Source organism: Danio rerio, chromosome 12, assembly GCF_052040795.2.
Source record: "Danio rerio strain M-AB ecotype USA chromosome 12, GRCz13ab, whole genome shotgun sequence".
NCBI lineage: Eukaryota > Metazoa > Chordata > Actinopteri > Cypriniformes > Danionidae > Danio > Danio rerio.
In genome coordinates this window covers 50,937,501-50,960,000 of record NC_141032.1, presented here as the reverse complement: position 1 = coordinate 50,960,000, position 22,500 = coordinate 50,937,501, and the positions used below count along the sequence as shown (strand labels likewise).

General features: G+C 37.3%; 2 protein-coding genes across 10 annotated transcripts in view; one reads left to right on the top strand and one right to left on the bottom strand.

Annotated features, from left to right (window-relative positions):
- The window catches only part of pald1a (phosphatase domain containing paladin 1a), a 185,359-nt gene that overhangs the window by 44,668 nt on the left and 118,191 nt on the right, over positions 1–22,500 (top strand). For 2 of the 3 annotated variants that reach the window (XM_087274725.2, XM_087274727.1), the window contains one exon: positions 19,747–19,901. The gene's annotated coding sequence lies outside the window, so the exon portion shown is untranslated. Of the gene's footprint in view, positions 1–13,255; positions 13,475–19,746; positions 19,902–22,500 lie in introns of those variants that run through there. The other variant, XM_087274729.1, reaches the window with a different exon arrangement.
- Positions 872–22,500, bottom strand: part of lrrc20 (leucine rich repeat containing 20) — a 24,997-nt gene continuing 3,368 nt past the window's right edge. For 3 of the 7 annotated variants that reach the window (NM_001430867.2, NM_001430865.2, NM_001430866.2), the window contains exons 2-5: positions 19,749–19,917; positions 12,227–12,376; positions 9,327–9,494; positions 872–1,098 (exon numbers count right to left, since the gene is read on the bottom strand). In NM_001430867.2, the coding sequence (NP_001417796.2) occupies positions 983–1,098; positions 9,327–9,494; positions 12,227–12,376; positions 19,749–19,818 (504 nt within the window). In that variant the 5' untranslated portion in view covers positions 19,819–19,917 and the 3' untranslated portion in view covers positions 872–982. The remainder of the gene's footprint in view (positions 1,099–9,326; positions 9,495–12,226; positions 12,377–19,748; positions 19,918–22,500) is intronic. The other 4 variants (XM_087274966.1, NM_001007357.3, XM_087274967.1 and 1 more) reach the window with 2 other exon arrangements.

Sequence of the window (22,500 nt, the reverse complement as noted above, 5' to 3'; positions counted from 1 at the left end):
AGTGTCTTTCTGTCACACACATACATACATGCTATAACACACACAAACACACATTCATAAACACCTACATACATATAAACACAAACACACTGAAACACTCTTACACACACACTGACATATATACACAAACATATACTGACACACACACAGTTGCTCACTCTCACACAAACACAACACTGACACACATAATCGCATATACACACTAACATACACACACACAGACACTCACACTTGCACACACTCTCACACACACATGCATGCACAAACACACTTACACATGATCACATATACATACACATTCTTGCTCATACACACACACACACACACTCACACATGACACTGACACACATAATCACATATACGCACTAAAATACACACACAAACACACACTTTTACACATGATCACATATGCACACACTCACACATATACCCAAATACTCACACAACACTAAAACACATAATCACATATACACACTAACATATACACACACATGCAAAAACACACATGATCACATATACACACACATACTAGCTAATACACACAAACACATACACAAACGCTCACACATGACCCTGACACACATAATCACATATACACACTAACATACACACTCACACTTGCACACACTCTCACACACACACACACACACGCATGCACAAACACACTTACACATGATCACATATACACACACATACTCGCTAATACACACACACACATACACAAACACTCACACATGACGCTGACACACATAATCACATATACACACTAACACAATCACACACACTTAAACATGATCACATATATACACACACACACACACACACACACACACACACACTCCAGTGATGTCTCAATTGAACACAAAGGTCATTTGCATGTTTATTACACATTTTATTGTAAATCTGCTGGGCTCAGTATGCGCTCCAGAAAGCAGCATCAGGGATACACACACACACGCACGCATACACACGACCCGCATGTTTAAGTCAGGAGTGTGTATTGATGAGGCAGGGATGTGTTCTCAGGCGTCAGCGAGTTTCCGCGCACGTTCACACACTCCAGCGCCGGCATCAGGGACAGCTTCTGCATTGGCAACTCTGGACACACACACACACACACACACACACACACACACACACACACACACAATGTGTGAACACAAACTGCAGGCGTGTGCGCAATAATGGGGTTTATTGTGCTGGGCAAATTTCTATCCCAATTAATCACATCCAAAATAAAAGTTTCTTTTGACAGTAATGTGTGTGTGTGTTTATATATATATATATATATATATATATATATATATATATATATATATATATATATATATATATATACTGTAAATACACACGCATGCATATTCTGGAGACAATGTTGATTAATATTCAGATCAAATTTGAATATGTACATGATGCTGATTAGTTAGAAATGTCATTAACTACGTAGCAAAATAGTTTTGTATGGGGTGTGTGTGCATGCATGTGCGTGCGCTTGTGAATGTGTGTGCGCGTTTGTGCGTATGTGCATACACGTGTGCACATGTGTGGTTGTGTGCATGCATGGGTGTGTGTGTGTACTTGCGTGTGTGTCTGTGTGTGTGCGCATTTATGTGCATGGTCATGTGCGGTTGTGTGTGTTCTTGCGTGTCCATGCAGTGCATGCGTGTGTGTCTGTGCGCATTTATGTGCACGTTTGTGTGGTTGTGTGTGTGCATGTGTCGGCATGTGTGTCCATGCATGTGCGTCCGCTTGTGTCTGTGTGTGCACGCTTATGTGCGTGTGCGTATGTGCATACACGTGTGTGCATGTGTAATTGTGTGCATGCATGCGTGTGTGTGTACTTGCGTGCGTGTCTGTGTGTGTGCGCATTTATGTGCATGGTCATGTGCGGTTGTGTGTGTTCTTGCGTGTCCATGCAGTGCATACATGTGTGTCTGTGTGTGTGCGTATTTATGTGCACGTTTGTGTGGTTGTGTGTGTGTGTGCATGCATGTGTGCATGTGCGGGCGTGTGTCCATGCATGTGCGTCCGCTTGTGCCTGTGTGCGTGCGCTTATGTGCGTATGCGTATGTGCATACACGTGTGCTTGTCTGGTTGTGTGCATGCATGTGTGTGTCTGTGTGTGTGCGCATTTATGTGCGCGTTTGTGTGCGTGGTCATGTGGTGTATCCATGCATGTGTGTGTTTGTGTGTGTATGTGCGTGCGTCTGTGCAGGCGTGTGTGTCCATGCATGTGCATCCACTTGTACCTGTGTGTACGCGTTTATGTGTGTATGTGCACACTCATGTGAGCATGTGTGGTTGTGTGTACTTGCGTGTCCATGCAATGCATGCATGTGTGTCTGTGTGTGTACACATTTATGTGCGCAGTCATGTGCAGTTGTGTGTGTGTGCATGCATGTGTGTGTTTGTGTGTGAATGTGCTTGCATCTGTGCGGGAATGTGTGTCCGTGTGTGTGCGCGTTTATGTGCATATGTGCATACACGTGTGTGGTTGTGTGCATGCATACGTGTGTGTGTGTGTGTGTACTTGCGTGTCCATGCAGTCCATGCGTGTTTGTATGCGCATTAATGTGCACGTTTGTGTGCATGTGCGGTTGTGTGTGTGCATGCGCTTGTCTCTGTGTGTGTGCCTGTTTATGTGCGTGTGCTTGCATGTATGTGCATACACGTGTGTGCAAGTGTGGTTGTGTGTGTGCGCATGCTTGTGTGTGCACATTTATGTGCATGTTTGTGTGCGAGTGCATGTGCATTTGGGTGCGTGCATGCATGTTCGCATTTATGTGTGTGTATCTTCACGTGTGCTTGCATGCATACATGTGCATACATATTTGTTTGTGTGCATCCATGAGTGTGTGTGTGTGTGTTCATGTGTGCGTTTATGTGTGTGCCTGTATGTGTATGTTTGTGTGTGCGTTGATGCAAGTGTGTACAGGTGTGTTTGCATGCAGTTAATATGTGTGTGCATGTGCTAATGTGGGTGTTTATGCGAGGATCGAGTACATATGTATGTGCGTGTGTGTTTATGCATGTGTCAAGATTATATGTATATGCGCAAGTTTCATATATGTTGTTTTGAACATCCAGTAGTATAGTTGTATATAGGTTGATAAGCGAAGTTTGATTTAAATCCTACACGGTGCCTCATACCGCATGCTTGCATGCAAGTGTGTGTGTGTTTGTGTGTCCGTGCATGTGTGTTCCTATGTGTGTGTGTATGCATGCATGTATGTCTGTGCATGTGCGTGCCTGTTTGTCCATGAATGTGCATGTGTGTGTGCGTGTTTGTTTGTATGTGCGTGTGTGTGTGTGCATTAAAAACACCATGTTCAGCACAACACTAACAGAATTATAAACAGAGTTGGTTTGTTGTTCTTCAGGGCTGAATCTGATCAAATCCTCCAGGTTCAGCTCAGGTCATCTCTCATTTCTAAAAGCTTCAGCAGGAGGAGTAAAATAATGCCTTAAATAAAACACTGGAGAGAAAATGTCATCCTAAAGGTTCAGGCGGTGTAAAAACACTCGTAAGAGGATCTGAATGAAAATGAAAAGGCAGAGATGTGCAGGAGGAAAAACTCAAATTACAGCCAAACACAGAGGAGAAACTTGGCTCTTAGAGTCGCTCTGGATCAAAGCTTTTGCTAAAATCCTTCAACTCAGTGCAGCTGCGCAGAACTAACTGTGCACTGATGCTGCTCACATTTACCGCGGTGTTTTCCCATTCATATTTCCCGTGAAGGGCTTTTAAAAAAACTTGGTTAAAGCTTTATAAGCCATGACCGCTATGAAGAGAATTACAATATTACACACTCACTGCCATTCGAAGCACAGTACTTGATTTATTTTATTTTTATTGTGTTTTATTTATTGATATATTTTACAATGTCAGAAAACATTAATTAAATTTATAAAAATATTGAATATTAAATTTTTTTATTTATAATTTATATTTAATATCACATAAAAATATAACCTGACTTCAATTTAATGATTTATATTTTAATTTAAAATGATAATTTATATATTTCAGAAAAATAATTAATAATAATATAATAAAAATAATAAAAAAATAATTAATATAATAAAATATTAATAATAATTAATATAATTTTAAATGAATAATATAATAAAATAACTAATAATAATTAATATCATTAAATAATTAATAATAATCAATACAGAAAATTATATAATAAAATATTAATAATAATTAATATAATTTTAAATAAATAATATAATAAAATAACTAATAATAATTAATATAATAAAATAATTGATAATAATCAATATAAAAAATTATAAAATACAAATGTTAATAATAATTAATATAGTAAAAAAATAAATAATATAATAACATAATTATAATAATTAATATAATACAAATAATAAAACAATAATTTATATAATAAAATAATTAGTAATAATCAATATAATACATAAAATATATATATATATATATATATATATATATATATATATATATATATATATATATATTATAAAAATGCAAAAAAAATAAAATGATAAAAAATACAAAAAAATTTATATAACATATTTTTAATAATTAATATAATAAAAATATAAAAAATAAGTAATAATATAATAAAAATAAGGTGGCGCAGTAGGTGGTTGTGACACCTCACAGCAAGAAGGTCGCTGGTTCGAGCCTCAGCAAGTAAGTTGGCTTTTATGTGTGGAGTTTGCATGTTCTCGCTGCGTTCGCATGTGTTTCCTCTTGGTGCTCTGGTTTTCCCCACTGTCCAAAGACATGCAGTACAGGTGAATTGGGTAAGCTAAATTGTCTGTAGGGTATGAGTGTGGATGGGTGTGTATGGATGTTTTCCAGAGATGGGCTGCAGCTGGAAGGGCATCTGCTGTGTAAAACATGTGCTGGAAAAGTTGGCGGTTCATTCCACTGTGGCGACCCCAGATTAATAAAGGGACTAAGCCGACAAGAAAATGAGTAAATAAATGAATTTAAAAAAATTAGATAATTAATATTTAAAAGCTATTTTATTTATTACTTAGATTTTTGAAATTTCAGAAAACAGTATAACAGCATAAAGAATGCACTTTACAAATAAAAAGATTTTTTTAAATGTAATGTTATCATAGTATAAAAAAACAGCTTTTAAAGAGCCCCTATTGTGGGCTTTTGTAAATGAGCTTCCATGAAGTGTGTAACACAGCCATGAGTGAAGTGAAATATCCAGCTGAGGCTTAAATGTGAAAGTGCACAGTGTTTAAAACTATTGATTCATCTATAAAAGAGTCAACTTCAAATGAATCGTCTTGGTAACGAATCTTTAGCCAAACCATTACTCCTAAAAAAGCATTCCATACACATAAAAGCCAGGCGCTAAATTGTGGTTTCCATGACGACGGCTTTGCTTTGTGATCATCCTACGGTCGCAGAAGATGAAAGCAGATCATAGATTGAGTAAATAATAATCTGACATAAGTGCAGCGCGTCTCAATACAAGCTCACAGCATCAACAGACACAATCATGTGCAGGAGATCAGCGCTAATAATACGATATACATCAGATCTTTTTATTGTTAAAGCTAAACCGAGCCACTGAAGAGAAATGCTAAATAATCAGCATCTTTGAGCAGCCATTGGTCAGTCAGACAGAAAGCCCCGCCTCCAAACTAATGTGATTGATTTGTTAAGATACTCTGTTTTTCCATGACCCTGGTGACACTTTCTATTAACTGCATAATATAATTAAAATAATATCATAATATACAATCAGGGGTGGCACTGTGGCCTCACAGCAAGAAGTCCTGGTTTGAGCCCCGGCTGGGTCAGTTGGTGTTTCTGTGTGGAGTTTGCATGTTCTCCCCATGTTGGCGTGGGCTTCCACCGAGTGCTCCGGTTTCCCCCACAGTCCAAACACATGCGCTATAGGGGAACTGATTAACTACATTGGCTGTAGTAAATGATTGTGTGTGTGTGTGTGTGTGTGTGTGTGAATGAGTTTGCATGGGTGTTTTCCAGTTCTGGGTTGCAGCTGGAAGGGCATCCGTGGTGTATATGCTGGAATAGCAATGAGTGAGTGTGGTTGTGTGTGCCTGCGTGAGTGTGTGTTTGTGTGAGCAAGTGTGCATCTGCATCAGTGTACATGTATATTTTTAGTGTGTGTGTGTTTGTAAGTAAGTGCAGGTATTTGTGCATGCATAAGTGTGTGTGTGTGTGTGTCTGTGTGCATATGCATTTGTATGTGAGTAAATATGGGTGTGCACCTGAGTGAGTGTGTGTGTTTTTTGAGTGAGTGTCTGAATGTACGTGAGTGTGTTTGTATGAGTGAGTGCGTGTGTGTGTGTGTTTTGTGTGTGTGTGTGCATTTGTGTACATATTTGACTGTGAGCTTATGCAGGGTTTTAGGTGAATTATTAATACAAATATACATTTTTCAAACACACACACACACACACACACACACACACACACACACACACACACACACACATATCAGCAGGTCTGAACTCCACTGACAATAATGAAATCTTAACAAACAGCAGCAGCAGAGCCGTAGCGGATCATGACTCTATGATAGACGGACGTTTCTTTCAGACTTTCTCAACTTCGTTGTCTAGTTGTGAACATCTCTGCGCTTCTGTCTCACAGATTTCTGCTGGTTCGTTTCTCCAGCTGCCACCGCAGAGACAACTGAGAAGAACTGCACAGAATTACTTTGAGCAGAAACATTCAGTGTGTCTGACAGCTTATTTTCTGTTTGACAAATTCATTTCATGTCAAGCGACCGTCAATTCTCATTGCTGCATTACTGCATTAGTGTCATGCAAATCTTTTATTTCCAGATGTATTTATTGGCTGTTTACCTGCATCAGTGTAATCTTGTTGGAAAACAAAACCTCTTAAGATCGGTTTATGCTTCTACTTCGAGTGATCGCCGTGTGATCGGAGTGTTGCTGTGCATTTCCACTTCTGTATGATTTGCTCATCCCCCATGACGCTTGGGTTTAGGACAAGTGTGCCGCAAGCCTGCGTTTGAGTGAAGGTCTCAGCCGTTAGATCGCCCCCTGGGGGCTGGCTGCAGTACAAGTCATAAAGCCCGCCTCCTCCGTGTTAATGAAGGAGACTTGAGCCCAAATAAAAAAAATTATTACACTTGCAATAAAATGTCCCGAAAGATGGTTCTGGTGGATTAAGGCACTGGTTATTGTGCTGAAATAGGTGCAGATCTTCATTTGTGTAAACAGTTTGTTTTTAGCAGTAATTTAATGCTGGGCGTGTCATCGTGATTGACAGCTGTGATTGACAGTTTCTCAAAGCAGCGCGTCTGAGCTTCGGCAGGAGACTGAAGTGTTATTATTCGATTTCTGTGTTATTTTACCATGACAAAATGAGTTCAGCAGTAAACTACAGTTTCTGACATACATGATCTGGTGGAACACTGTTTATTCGCTAAGGTCAGGGCTTTTTTCGGGCTTTATTAGTTTGCTGATACACGCCTAACCACCCAGATAGCAAAACACACTCGGGCCAGTTCCGGCTAGATTCTCCCCTGCCGGAGACTTACCCCTCAGAGCTCAGACTGACTACCTCTGCTGGACCTACTCCGGATGCCTGGACCTACGAGCCGGCGCTGCCGCATGTGAGCCGGAATCAGCCCGCGACGCCGCGAGTAGGTTATGCGCTGCGGCCCGGAGCTGGCGCGATTGAATATAAAAAACCCTCATATTTGTTAACGTTATTACATCCATTTGTGTTGATATGACAGCAAACGCATGCTGAGCAGTTCGGGGGGCGTGGTTGATTTTACATAAAGCGTTTGGTTGGAAGCTCGACTCTGCTCATTTTCGCGGCTCCTCCTCTGGCTCCATCAGACAGTCCTTCTGCGCATGTCCAGGCTCCAATTTCAGCAGTCTTTTGCGACAGTTTGTGCCCGTCAAGCAGGCGTTTTGCCCTCAAGGCGTTCAATGGGAAAAGGGGCTGTCGCGTCGTCCATATTTTTTACAGTCATTGGTTTAGGACTAAACTCATACGAATTAGCCATAAACCGACAAAACATAAATTATATAAACAAAACTTTCTTATATTTGTTGTTTCTCTTGGTTTTTCACTCTTTTGTTTCCTCTATATTTAATATTTTTCCCTAACTGTGCGTTCACATTGAAGCCGGCGAGAGCGTCCAAGTCGCCGGAGGTCCAGTGAGTTTTGGAATTTTTGTTTCATGAAAGACAAAGATGCAGTTCTCTTATCCCAAGTGGATGCTATGAGGATAAACAAGAGACCAAGAACTTAAGTATGGTGAGGAAGATTAAATAACAGCTTCTAAAAGTGTCTGAGAGGCATCCCATTTTAGCCCAGTAGACCTACCTTGTGTTTTATTTGCTAATGTAAGCTATTTTTTTTAAAAGATAAATATAATATACAAATCTATACATTATTAATATGACTTCATATTACCTGTAGATCTGATAAGCTCTGATATTAATGGACAGTGCACAGATATTGAAGTTTCATAATGTTTTACGCTTCATTATTTAAATCTACCAAGCTTATTTTACAATGTTTGCAATGTTTTCATTACTCTACTTACATTAAATCTAAACCCCAAATATCAGAAATGACAACAGATAGTTCAGATTTAATTCATGTCAGTTTTAATGTTATTGATTAATTGATTGATGCACTTGACAGATTTCATTCATTCATTTTCCTTCTGCATTTTCCCTGGTTTATCACAGCGGAATGAACCGCCAGTTACCTGACAGATTTCTGTATTTTTAATTTCAGGTGGTCTGTGTAAGGTGTTTTATGTTTGGTAAAATAATTTCTAATAGCATCTTTAGTGATTTTCAGCAAATTACACTGTCTTGTCCCAATATGTGGGTTTAGAGGTTTCTGCAGAAAAATCAGAGGTGTATTTAGCTGGTTTTGACACAAAAGAAAATCTGCCTTGTTAAAAACCAAAGAATTGTCTAAAGTGACATTTATGAAAAAAACTTTATTTTATTTACCAGCTAATAACCTTATCAATACATATAAAGTGAAACTTCTGAAGCTAATCAGAGCAGCCTGATAGAAAATGCTCATTTATAAGACAAGAGCTCTGATGGGTTTAGAGGGTTTTGCATCTGAACTCTTCATATATAGGCAAAATAGTAGCCCTTAGACTGTGAAATTTATACAGATTTTCAAATATAAAACAATGATTGTGTGTATTGCAATATCATAAGTTAAAATATGCTGACAAATTAGAAAAAAAGTGAGCTTTTGACGTTAGCAGATTGATAATGTACCAACTCCTTGTGAAAATTGTGGTGATGCAGTGAGTTTGATGAGCGGCGCTGACCTGTGATCTGGTTTTCCTCCACGCTGATCTGCTTCAGACTCTTCACATCCGTCAGTCGCTCCGGGAACACACTCAGATTATTTCTGGAGATGTTGATGATCTGCAGATGCTGCGCTTCTCCAATTGCATCCGGCAGCGTCGTGAGGACGTTTCCCTGCAGATCCAGCTCTAAACAACACAGATATACCGATGTAGACTAAATTATACACATATAAAGGAAAACTGGAAATTATTAGTTTGTTTCGATGCCGATATAGATTATATATAAGGTATATGAAAAAAATAAATACAAAAACTGCAATGTTTCTGTGCATGTGTGGCACGGTGGCTCAGTGGTTAGCACTGTGGCTTCGCAGCAAGAAAGTCGCTGGTTCGAGCCTCGGCTGGGTCAGTTGGTATTTCTTTGTGGAGTTTGCATGTTCTCTCAGTGTTGATATGAGTTTTCTTTGGGTGCTCTGGTTTCCCTTACAGTCCAAACACATGCGCTATAGGGGAATTGATGAACTTAATTGGCTGAAGAGTATGAGTGTAAATGTGAATGAGTGTGTATGGGTGTTTCCCAGTATTGGGTTGCAGCTGGAAGGGCATCCGCTGCATGAAACATATGCTGGAATATAAAAAATTAGGGACCAAGCCGAAGTAAAATAATTGAAGAATGAGTTTCTGTGCATGCTGAAATTTTAGGATACCATAGCAAATGAAAAGGCATATGAAAACTTTTGGACTTCAGAGTGTGATGCTTCTTTGCATGATTAATTTTTAGGATATGAATGCATTTGAAAAATTCTGACTTCAGTTTGCAAGGTTTCTGTGCAAAACATATTTATAGGATATGATTAAAAAAACATACATATGAAGAAGTTTCTGTGCATGATGACTTTTTGGATAACAATATGAAAAGAAATGCATGTGAAAATGTTGAACTTTTTAGTGTGCAAGGTTTTTGTGCAATTAGTTTTTAGGATACGAATACAAAAAAAAATGCATACAAAAATGTGGACTTTGGCATGCTGGGTTTCTGTGCATGACAAATCTGAATACGAAATATGAATATGGAAAAACTAATGCATATGAAAAATCTTTTTATTTTAGCATGCAAACTTTCGTTGCATGACAAATTTTTAGAATAAAATAAAAATATTTTAAAAATCCAAATAAAAAATGAAATGCTGAATGTTGCAAAGTTTGTTTGCATCATAAAATTTTACAGTATGAATGTAAAAAATGCAAAGAAAAATTGCTGGACTTCAGCATGCAGGGTTTCTATGTAATAACAATTTTTAGGATACAAATAAAAAATAAAGCATACGAAAAATGTTTGACATTAGTGTGCAAGGTTTCTGTGCATAGCAAATTTTTAGGATACAACAGTTAGCATATGATTACAAAAACGTGCATACGAACAATTTGATGTTGAATGTTGCAAGGTGCCTTGGTGTGATAAAATTTTACAGTGTGAATATAAAAAAATGCATAGAAAAAATGTTGGACCTCTGCATGCTGGGTTTCTTTGCATGATTATTTTTTAGGATACGAATACAAAAAATACATACAAAAAACTCTGACTTGAGTGAGAAATGTTTCTATGCATAATGAATTTTAGGATACGAAAATTAGGATAAGATTACAAGGAAATGCATATGAACAATTTTGGAAATTAGTGTTCAAGGTTTCTCAATTCAATTTTAAATTCAACTTCACATATCCTTAAAATTCATCATTGCAATGAAACCTTGCACACTGAAGTCAGAATTTTTCTCATGTATATTTTTGTATTCGTATCCTAAATAGTCAACATTTTTGAGTGCATTTTTTTGTTTTAATATCCTAAAAAATGCACAGAAACTTCTGTTAAGCTGCTTTGAAAATCAACATTGTAAAAGTGCTATAGAAATAAACATGAATGGAGGGAAGTTTATATATAAACTACTTTTGAGAGGATCACATGCTTATGATTGCTTGCGGCTGGTCCCGCGTTACCCAATTTATGATTCACTAATCAGACCATTCCTAAGCCACAATAAATACCCCATAATTTCCACATCACAGCCATCTTAGTTTTGAAGAATCCCCTCTTCCACCTCTACTCCTCCTCATTCTTTCTTAGATGGGTGGCATGGTGGCCCCGTGGTTAGCACTGTTGCCTCACAGCAAGAGCGTCACTGGTTCTAGTCCTTACCAAGCCAGCCGACGTTTCTGTGTGGAGTTTACACGTAGGTTTCCCCCGGGTTCCTCCCACCGATCAGAAACATGCAACTTAAGTTTATTGACTGATCCAAATCGGCACCACAGACATGCTCCTTGTCAGTAGTTATCTGTTAAGAGCTATCACTATCTATTCATTAGCTACTACAGCAAGGGAGTTCTCCAGATCTACCTGTGCTCAAACTCCCTTCTTACCCTGCAAACGGGAGGGAGCCCCGGACTCGAGGATCTTATGAGCTCAGGGCTCTCTTCCGGGACAGCATGCCAAACACGCTTTATAATCAATCATCAGCTGAGTGTGAACTCCTGAATGATACAAACATGTGGACTTCAGCATGCAGGGTGTCTGTGCATGACAAATCTTTACAATACGAATACGAAAAAACAAGTGCATTTGAGAAATCTTGTGACTTCAGCATGCAAACTGACTTTGCAGGACCAATTTTTAGAAACGAACCCTAAAAAATGCATACAAACTTCAGTGTGCAAAGACTTTCAATGGGTTCAAGCCTTGCCTCATGCACTACTTTTGTATGCTTTGAGCACCTCCAAAAGTTTTCTGCACAACTCTTGCTTTAGACGGAAGAAATATAAAGAACAATGCTTTCATGCAAGTATCGCCAGCATGGCTGCGCATACAATAAAGCCAGCAGATCTATATGATGATGCAATCTGAAGTTTTCCAGAAGTCTGACCTCTCAGCTGTGTGAAGGTGAGGAAGAACTTGTTGCTCAGAGCTTTAATCTGGTTGTCGGCCAGAGAGATTTTGTGGATGTTTTCAGAGCAGCTGCGGATCATCTTGAAGACTCCGTCAGGAAAGCTGATGAGGCCGCAGTCGGACAGATCTGCAGAACATAACAAACACTGACTATTAAAATCCGCCTGTTAATACCAGAGCTCTAATTAAGAGATTGTGTTTCAGAAAGCTGTCGCCTCCGCGTAACACCACACTGCAAAAAAAGACATTTCTTACTTAAGAGCTTTTGTCTTGTTTCTAGTGCAAATATTAAAACATTCCTGAATCATGAAGCATTTTCTAGACTATCAAAAAGAGTTGTCTTTTTTCAGAAAGAGTTTTGGTAACACTTTATAATAACTACACATAGATATATACACTAGATATCGCATAGGGACCCTGAGCATGCGTCAATAGCGCCGCCACATTGGTACAGTGCTCCCAGGACAAATGTCATTCAACCGAACTAGTCAGGACAGTGTTATTACGTGAAGATGCGGGACTTTAGCGCTGTGTACGGGTGTAGTAACGAGCAAACAAAGAAAACAAAGCACAAAGGCAGAACATTTCATAAATAATATTAAGTTTTTTTCTGTTTTTGTATGTTCTGAACTTTTGTGCTCAACAGGTAACGTTATTGATGATAACAGTCTCTTACTGCATTCACCATACGGCAAAGCAGCTCCAACTCGCACTAAACACTCGGCTTATGCTAGTTTTGTTGAATAAAATCAGCAAAAGAAATATGACAACGAGATGCTGCGCTGCCAGAAACTTGTATTATTGTCGGCTAACGTTAGTGAAAGTGTCGTTCGGGGGATTCATTCACAAACGAGTCGCTCTCTCCGTCAGTATGAGCAGTGAAGGCAGGAGAGGAGCTGTGCTTCAGGACATGATTAGATCAAATTTAGCAGGGAGGGTGGATAGTACATTTCCGTACACACTAACACAAGCTTTTAGTCAGGAATGCCCATGCGGTCACTGATCCGAAAAAAAATTGAATACTAACATCCAGGAAAACTCCCGATCATAGATATATGTGTATATGTGTAAATCTCTGGCTTTGCATGGCCACAGTCCTCCACTGTACCTTGGTCCCGCATTCATTTCAAAGGAGCGCTACCCTGTAGCAAGATGGAGGCGCTATTGACGCATTCCGTCCAATAGACAACAATAGGCCAGGCGACATCTAATGTATATATCTATGATAACTACACACTATAAATCATTTATTAAGCATTAGCAAATTGTGAATTCATTATCTGTTAAATATTAACTCTACATTAATAAGCGTTAGTAAGCAGTTTATAACTGCAGCTACAAATGCTCTATTCTTGACTTATAACCACATTTAAAATGTGCTCAATAATTGTATTTTCATACTTAGTAAATGATAAATTTTTCATTACTAGATAAGGTGTTGCTTTATTTACAAACCAGTTGTATTTAAGAGTAGAGGGTTTTTAGGATCATTCAGAATGAGTTAGTAAATGATTAATAAACTATTGAAATTAACGTTTATATGTCTTATTATTCAGGCATATATTAATAATCAACTAATATGTTAATAAATGCTTTATTAACTCAACTTCACCTAGCTTTGTGACCTTATCTAAAGTGAGGACTGTTCATGCTTTATAAATCCTTTATAAATGACAAATAAAGATGGAAGAAATTGTCTTGTTTTTAGCTCTGCGTAAAATGCGTATAGGTGTAGTATAAGCAGGGAATGGTTTGGTCCAGATTTACCCCCACGCAGTTTATGTAATGGTATGGGCCTGATGTGTGTGTAGTTGAAGATGTAGTCTTTGCCTAAGTGCGCACTGCTGTTGGAGAGAATAAATAGTGGTGGGCAAAACGAGGCTTTGTGAAACACTGAAATAGTCGAAGCAAATGTGTCGAAGCTTTGAAACGTTTCGAAACCTCACTCTACGGTGCCACCTAGTGGTCATTTAATTTGTATTGCACTGAAACAGCTTCAACAAAGAACAGTTGAGCAAATTGAGGTATGAAACCTCACTTTGTACCTTTGTATCATCAAGTGGTTCAGTCGAGTGGTTGGAGTTTTAGTGACTTTAATACCAGTTGGTAATGCTTTGTTCTTGTATCGTTTTGTTTCAACATTGCTATGATATCCCAATAAACACCTTGTAAAAAATTTTTATTGTTTTGGTCATAAAACAGGGTTGTTGCTAGATCAGATAAAGTTGTGGCCAGAAGTTAACAATAATTATTTATATTATCAATTAAACTTCCCATCGTATTTTATTAACGTCTACCCAAACCGTAAACCCATCACTGTACTGTAAAAATATTAATGATTGTTTTACAGTGTTACAAAAATGATGCTAAATTTATGACGTGTTTCCATGAAACAGAAACATGATTAAAATATGTAGAATTATGATTTTGGAGTATTTGAACTAGTCGGGATTCGAACCTAAAATTAACTTGAAACACATTAACAACATGCGGTCCACTAGGCCATAAAAGACGCACGCATGGTCCACTAGGCCATAAAAGACAGAAACTTGATTTCGACCCTGTCAGTCAAATGCAGATTCTCCAGGTCTCGAAACGCTTCTGAAATGATTAATGCTTTGAATCGCTTTAGTCATGTGACCAGGTGTTTCGAAACACTTTAGTCATGTGACCTGGGTGTTTCGGATCATGCTTCAGTGCAGTGTTTCGACACACTTGCGCTTCGGGATCTCGACACTGTGTCGAAACGTCAGCCATCCCTAAGAATAAAGTAATTCTATGTGTAGCCTGCAGTGCGTGTATTAATAGGGCCAAAAAGCAAAAGTTACAACACGAAGTTCGCCCAACTTTAAAATGATTTTGAGGCAGAGGTGGGAAAGAGCCGTCATCGCAGCTTGCGCTTGTGGTTTATACGCTGTATGATGTCCTCCACCATTCAGAGGAATGTGTGTGTACGAGAGAGATGTCAGGTCTGGTAGGAGCAAATTGTGGCGACTGACCACTTTCCTCCTCTGTGTTTCCTCTGATGTTGTTTACCGCGTCAGCATCTCCACACACGCTCTTCCTTCTGTCATTAAACCGTGGAGAAGCACCACATAGTCGCAAGTTTAATGTTGTACAGAACAGAACTGCCTCAATAATTCCAATCTGCCTGTTTACATGACAGTCGCATTATCACATATCCCATCTATATCTGATTTATTTCCACATATGAAGGAGGCCTGAAAACCATCTCTGAATATCTGAATGCATTTGTTTACACGGTCATAGAACAGATCTGATCTGTGTCACATATGAGCAAACAATCAGAATTGGGTCACATTTAAATGGCAGTTTAAACGGGCCGTAAGAGTTTCCTGTAATTTTGGCTGACTTTAAGTGAAGTTTAATTTATTAAACTAATTTCGAGAGGAGTACGTACTCATGATTAAACCAGGTGGCTCATAATAGCTAATCACGATCCTTCAATCAAGGGTCCCTAGTTCCTATATATATCTCCTCCTTTTCCACTTACAACTATCTTCGTCTTGAAGAATCCCCAAAGGGAGGGAGCCCTGGACCCGAGGAATGCCTTGAGCTCAGGGCTCTCTCCCGGGACAGCATGCCAAATGAGCTTTCGTAAGTCATGAGCTAAGTGTGAACTCTTGAACTGTAATTCGGCAGGTTCACATTCACTTATGAACATTTCATTCATGCCCTCATGACAAACTAGGGTATTAGTAGGCCCACACGGAATTTGCGCGCGCAGACTTCCACAGATTTTCCGCAGAATTCCGCAGATATTTAGGCCATTATTAATTCTGTTTATTTACTTGAGTAAATCTAAGTTTATTCAGTTTTTAAATTAATTACAGTAATATTATTGACTGATATGAAAATGTTCGTCTGATTTTTGTACAATGCAGTTTATAAAGTTCTGCAGTAGTAGTCTTTTAGTAGAGATATTATATGAGACTTACTTTGTTTACCATATAAAGTGAATCTAATTGAATTTGCATTTTAAACATTAATTAAAAGTTTAAAATATACTATTTTTATTTCACATAATAATGTTTTAGTTATGATACTCCCAAAATAATTCTGCAGAAATTTTTACCAAAAGTTTTACCAAAATTCTCCGCAGAAATGTTAAAAAATGTCCGGTGATTCTGTCTGGCCCTAGCTAATATACACAAATCAGGAGTAAGGACTGGTGGGAGTGTTATGGAATTTAATATTGCCGAGTGGAAAGAAAAAAACGTCCGCATTTCGAGATGTGAGTGTGTGTGTGCGGTCCTTTACTGACAGCCACGTATGTGGATCTTGAGGGAAAATATGACGGTAATAGTTTGATTGCGGTGTTTACTTCAATACTGCCACTAATATCTGCATACTCCACATGTCTTAATTCCATTTCTGTTTAGTTCAGTTATGACTTTAGTCAGATTAGGGTCATCACGATGGCTGTTTGGAGCTTATGTAAACATTCATGTTTAACTGAATAAACAGTAAACACAAGCACATCTCATTGAACATTTATTTTCATCACCAATTATCACAGTAAACAGTTTCTCAAGCAGTTTGTGATACATTGTGGAAACAGGAGATGTTCCCCTGGTCTAATGCGCCACCTGGCTTGAGAAACCTGTTCTCAAAGACTTTTAGTCATTATTTGGGTATTGCACATATTCTGAATGCAGAATTCAAACGAGCCATTTAAATATAGATTAATTCCAAGATTACAGTGAGATTATTCTAGATTAAAAAAAATTATCTATGCCCACCTATAATACATATAAACATGTTATATATAACATGTTAACATGGCATAATCATTAGTCATTAATCTATGCCCATCTATAGTTTTTAACCATACTGACACCTCCAATAGAGATAAAGAAGTTGCTTGAATTGGTGTTAATGTATGGGCGATATATATATATATATATTGCATCACCAAAGTATGATTGAGCTTATGTGTTGTGTGATATTGATTTTTATTCCATAGTTTATTTATTATAGGTCAGATAAGTATTTCACTGCATATCGTACTGCGCATGTGACTGATAAACTTTGATTTGTATTGCAATCACTCCTCAAATCAGTGTGAATGCAGTCAGCCTGACGAACGGAGCTGGTCATTCTGAGGCTCTGGATGTTGTGTTTGTGTAATCAGAGGTGCTGCTGCACAATAACACTGATTGCCATGAGCCTTTAATTACTCTTGACTGATTTGAGGATCTGCAGAAAATGACACAGATAAAGATCAGACAGGTGGGATTCATGGAGTCTCTCAGAGCAACAGCGCCATCTGCTGAACACAGCCCTCTATGGCTGAAACAGCACTCATTCTTTCATTTTCCTTCCACTTACGTAATCTCTATTTCAGAGTTTGCCACAGTGGAATGAACCACCAACTATTCCAGCATATGTTTTATACAGCGAATGACCTTCCGGCTGCAACCTAGTACTAATTTCTCTAGTCTAGATTAACTGGATTGTTTAAGCAAGGTTTTAGGTAAAATGTTCTTATTTGTTTTAATCTATCAATTTTAGATGTTTTTAGAGGATATATTCAAATTAAATACCACCAAACTAACCGTAATTGATTTAATAGTTAATGAATTTGATGTCTACTTTACAAAAATTATCAGAAGTATAAAAAATGCTGTTCATATTCCTCAAAACATAGACAGAAATTGGCAGCACTCTTATGTGGTTCCCAATGTAAACTGAATGTCATTAATGCAAGCCTGCTGGTCACGTCTGGTACTGCAGACAAACTCAATCTTAAAAACATATGCTGTAATAGCTGGTGGTTCATTCTGCTGTGGCGACCCCTGAAATAGAGACTAAGCAGAAAGAAAATGAATGAATTAAAATGTTCAGCTTAAATAATTTCTCTAGTCTAGATTAACTGGATTGTTTAAGCATGGTTTTAAGTAAAATGTTCCTATTTGTTTTATTCTATAGATTATAGATGTTTTTGTATGATAAATTCAACATAAATACCACAAAACTGGCCATAATAGTTTAGAATTTGATGTCTGCTTTACAAATATTGTCAGAAGTAAGAAAAATACGGTTCATAATCCTCAAAACATAAACAGAAACAGGCAGCATGCTTATGTGGTTACCAATGTAAACTGAATGTCATCAATGACTAGTGGTCATGTCTGGTACTGCAGCCAAGCTCATTTTTGGTGATATCAACTTCAAATTTGGAATATAATTTGTTAAGTTATCAAATTTAGGCTTTATATATATATATATATATATATATATATATATATATATATTATATTTTATGCAATATATTAATATATAAGGGCAGCACGATGGCTCAGGGGTAAGCACTGTTGCCTCACAGCAAGAAAGTCACTGGTTCGAGTCCCATCTGGGTCAGTTGGCGATTCTGTGTGGAGTTTGCATGTTCTCCCCGTGTTGGCTTGGGTTTCCTCCAGGTGCTACGGTGTCCTCCACAGTCCAAACACATGCGTTATAGGGTAAATGATGAACTAAGTTGCGCGTAGTGTATGAGTGTGTGTGTGTGAATGTGAGTGTAAGAGTGTTTCCCAGTGCTGGGTTGCAGCTAGAAGGGCATCCCCTGCGTAAAACATATGTTCGAATAGTTGGTTCATTCTGCTGTGGCAACACCTGAAATAGAGACTAAGCCGAGGAAAAATTAAAGAATGAAAATATCCAGCTGTAAATAATTTCTCTAGATGGATTTTTAAGCATGTTTTGCAGTGAAATGTCTTATTTGTTTTAATCTATAGATTTTAGATCTTTTTAGAGCAGTGCTTCTCAACCACATTCCTGGAGGAATACCAGCTCTACACATCTCCATGACTCTTTAACCAAACACACCTGATCCAGATCGTCAGTGATTAGCAAGACCTGTAATGGGTGTGACAGACAAAGGAGACATCCAAAGCATGCAGTGCTAGTGCTCCTCAAGGAGCGTGGTTAAGAAACACTGTTTTAGAGGATAAATTCAAATTAAATACCACCAATCTGGCAGTAATACATTCAAGTTTGATGTGCACTTTGCAAATATTGTCAAAATAATGAAAAAAATTTGGTTTATATTCCTTATGACATACACCGAACAAGGGGACACCCTTGTATGTTCACCACTAATTATCACCCGGTGGTCATTTTTGGAACTGCAGCCAAACTCAATTTTACTAAAAGCTTAACTTCAAATTTGCAATATAATTTGTTTAAATATGTACTTAGATTTTCCATTAAATTTAGGCTAAACAGGTTTTGTAAAAATACATATTTCTGTTATATAGTAATATATACATTCATTCTTTTATTATTTTCATAAACGTAAAGGCACATTTTAGATTCATTAAACTTTTGGCACTTTTTTCACTTTTTTTCAGCTAAAATCTGACAAGTGTGTTCTCTTAAATGAGACCAATCTTAAATATTTGCACCAAATCAGTCATTTAAATTGAACATGTCACTTTTATGTGTTCAAAAAGTGATATATTTCCATTTTTACAGACCCAGCGAGTCTCTACCCTCCTCCATGGTGTCGTTGATCCTGCGGGCCACTTTCGCCACGGCCTGCGCCATCCTGTTGGGTTCGGGTCTGATGGAGATCTGAGGAGCGGTTGGTGGATCAGCAGCGTCTGTAACTCATGCACAGCAAGTCACAGGTAACAGCCAGACTTCCTGCCAGAGCGCACAAACATGCAGTGATGTCATAGAGATATGTCACATCAATATCTGTAATTAATCGCCCTACATAGTTTACTAAATATTTCGCAGCATTTTCTATTATGTTTTTTTTTTTATTCTGGAGAAAGTGTCATATATTTCAGTTTTAAAAATAATTAAAAAGTGCTTAGGCCACGAATATTAACTCTGTTCATTTTCTTCTTCGATTGGATACAGAACAAACCACTGTTGTAATCAGTGTTGCCAACTATTTTCAATGAAAAGTAGCTAGAGCCTGAACGAGAAATGTTGCCAGATGACGTCACACTCTAATTTGCATATCAGTGATGTCATCACATAGTATCTGACAAGCCCGTCATGTCTCTACTCCCAGAGGGGCCGTTTATTATATTATATTAAAACATTACATCCAGATGCACAATAAATAATTTATTTTTTTAATTGAATACAAGAATAACAACTTCACTGCATTGAAGAAAAATACAATAACAAAAAAAATAAGAAAGAATTGAGAGAGAGGTAAAAAACTGTTTTGGACTTATTTAAAAATAAATTAAAATTAAAATTAAAAACGATGGCAATATGAAGAATTTATGACATTTTATAATTTCCCTCTGCCAGCTAAATCCTTCAACTGTGATATAAAGAGTTTGTCACGTTATGTGCATTTATTTAAAACGTTTCTTTACTTTAATGAGAGGGAAACCATTATGCCTAAACTTTTTTTGGATGGAGTGTCTTTTTTTTTTGATAAAAAATGTGACAACAGACTTGTCAGACGATTGTATTACTTTGTATATACCTCCCCAAGATGTCAATTTTTCTGGACCAATTTTTCTGATTGCATTCAATGGAAGAGAGCATGGTTATTACCTGAGAAATTCAGCATATCCAACAAAATAAGAGAGATACATTTTAAGATCTTGCATAATGTTTATCCTACAAATTTCCAAATTGCTAATTTTTTTGATATATCTAATTTGAGTACTTTCTCCAATATATATGAAGAGACTTTATTTCACTTATTTTATAGTTGCACTCACATTAAACATCTTTGGAATAACATTATTTTGTATTTATCGTCCTTATTTATGATTTAAATTAATCTATAAATAATACATTTATATACTACTTTGTGGACTCATGGGTGTTCTGGTTTAGATAAGAGGTGTGTTAGGGCGCATTGTTAGCACGTTGCTATTTGAGGAACTAAAATAAACTGCCCAATAGACCAGCTTAGAGGAGGTCTAAAGTGCAGCACAAAATGATTATTTTCTACATCAATATAAACACCAAAGCTTTATCAGTTTATTCATGACAATTTGCTTTTGTGTAATGTTATTATTAGTAGCTGTATTGTTTGTTTTATCCAGATTTATATTTGTTTTATTAAAAACAAGCTTAGATTTGCCCACCTGTCAGGGTTTAGACCACAGCATGTGTGTTTGGATAAAACTCAGCTGTTGATCACACTTTATTATTATTGTTTATTTATTCCTTACCCTATCCACGAGAGCGAAAGTGAAAGTAAATAATGAGGAGGCTCATCTCTCATTCTCGTGCTGCAGATGCTCTGTTTAACAGTTTTCTCGCTAGTGAAGTGTTCAGTTTTTCCACTTACAAACTCCGCCATGTAAATAGCAAATGCTCTATGGTGCGACGCAACTGACTCTTAAAGGGAATGGGAGATGAGACTCTGATTGGTTTAGTCTCAAAACACACCTATAACTCATTAAGAGGATAAGCTCAACCCTGTTAGACCTTGTGCCGTGGGCACAGAGTGGATTTTCCCATCCTTAAAATAGCAAAAGTGGATGGGGAAGGCTTTGGACTTTGTGCCTAGATCGTTAAAATAGAGCCCTATGTATTCAATTAGGGCTGCACGATATTGGAAAAATCTAACATTGCAATGTTTTTTTATTCTGCAATATATATATTGCGACATAAATACAATTTCACTAGATGTGTTAAATAACTATTTGGGGAAAAAAAATGGTCATTTTAGATTGATTATTATGATTCTGTAGGGGAGTGCATCTGCAAAAAATGTAAGAAACAATCTATAAGCAGAGATAAATTTAGTAACAAAAAAGATACAAATTATATAAAGAGTCAAACTGTATTCAGGAATACGATAATTGAATAAATCAAATGTAAAATAATACTGCATAGTCTTCTTTTTATAAATGATTCAATAGTATTTGTCATTATTAATTTGTTAAAGTTAAAAACACTACAATTTCTTAGGCCTGAACTCTTTTAAACCCCTCACACAGTCACAGGCCCCAAACAACACTTGTAAATTACAACACTTATAAATTATAATTTAGACTCAACTTGACTATTACGAATGATCACATCGAGATATCGATGCTGAAATGATATATTGTGCAGCCCGATATTCAATTTATTGTAATGCAGGGCATGGATGTATAAAGTATGTATACTACAGTCATTTTTAGAAAATACTAGTGTTTTTGAACCATACTATAGTAAAAAAAAAAAAAAACTTTAATTACTCTTATTCTATAGTTTCTATGGTAACAAAACAGCTGTTTCAATTGATCTGTTGTGGTG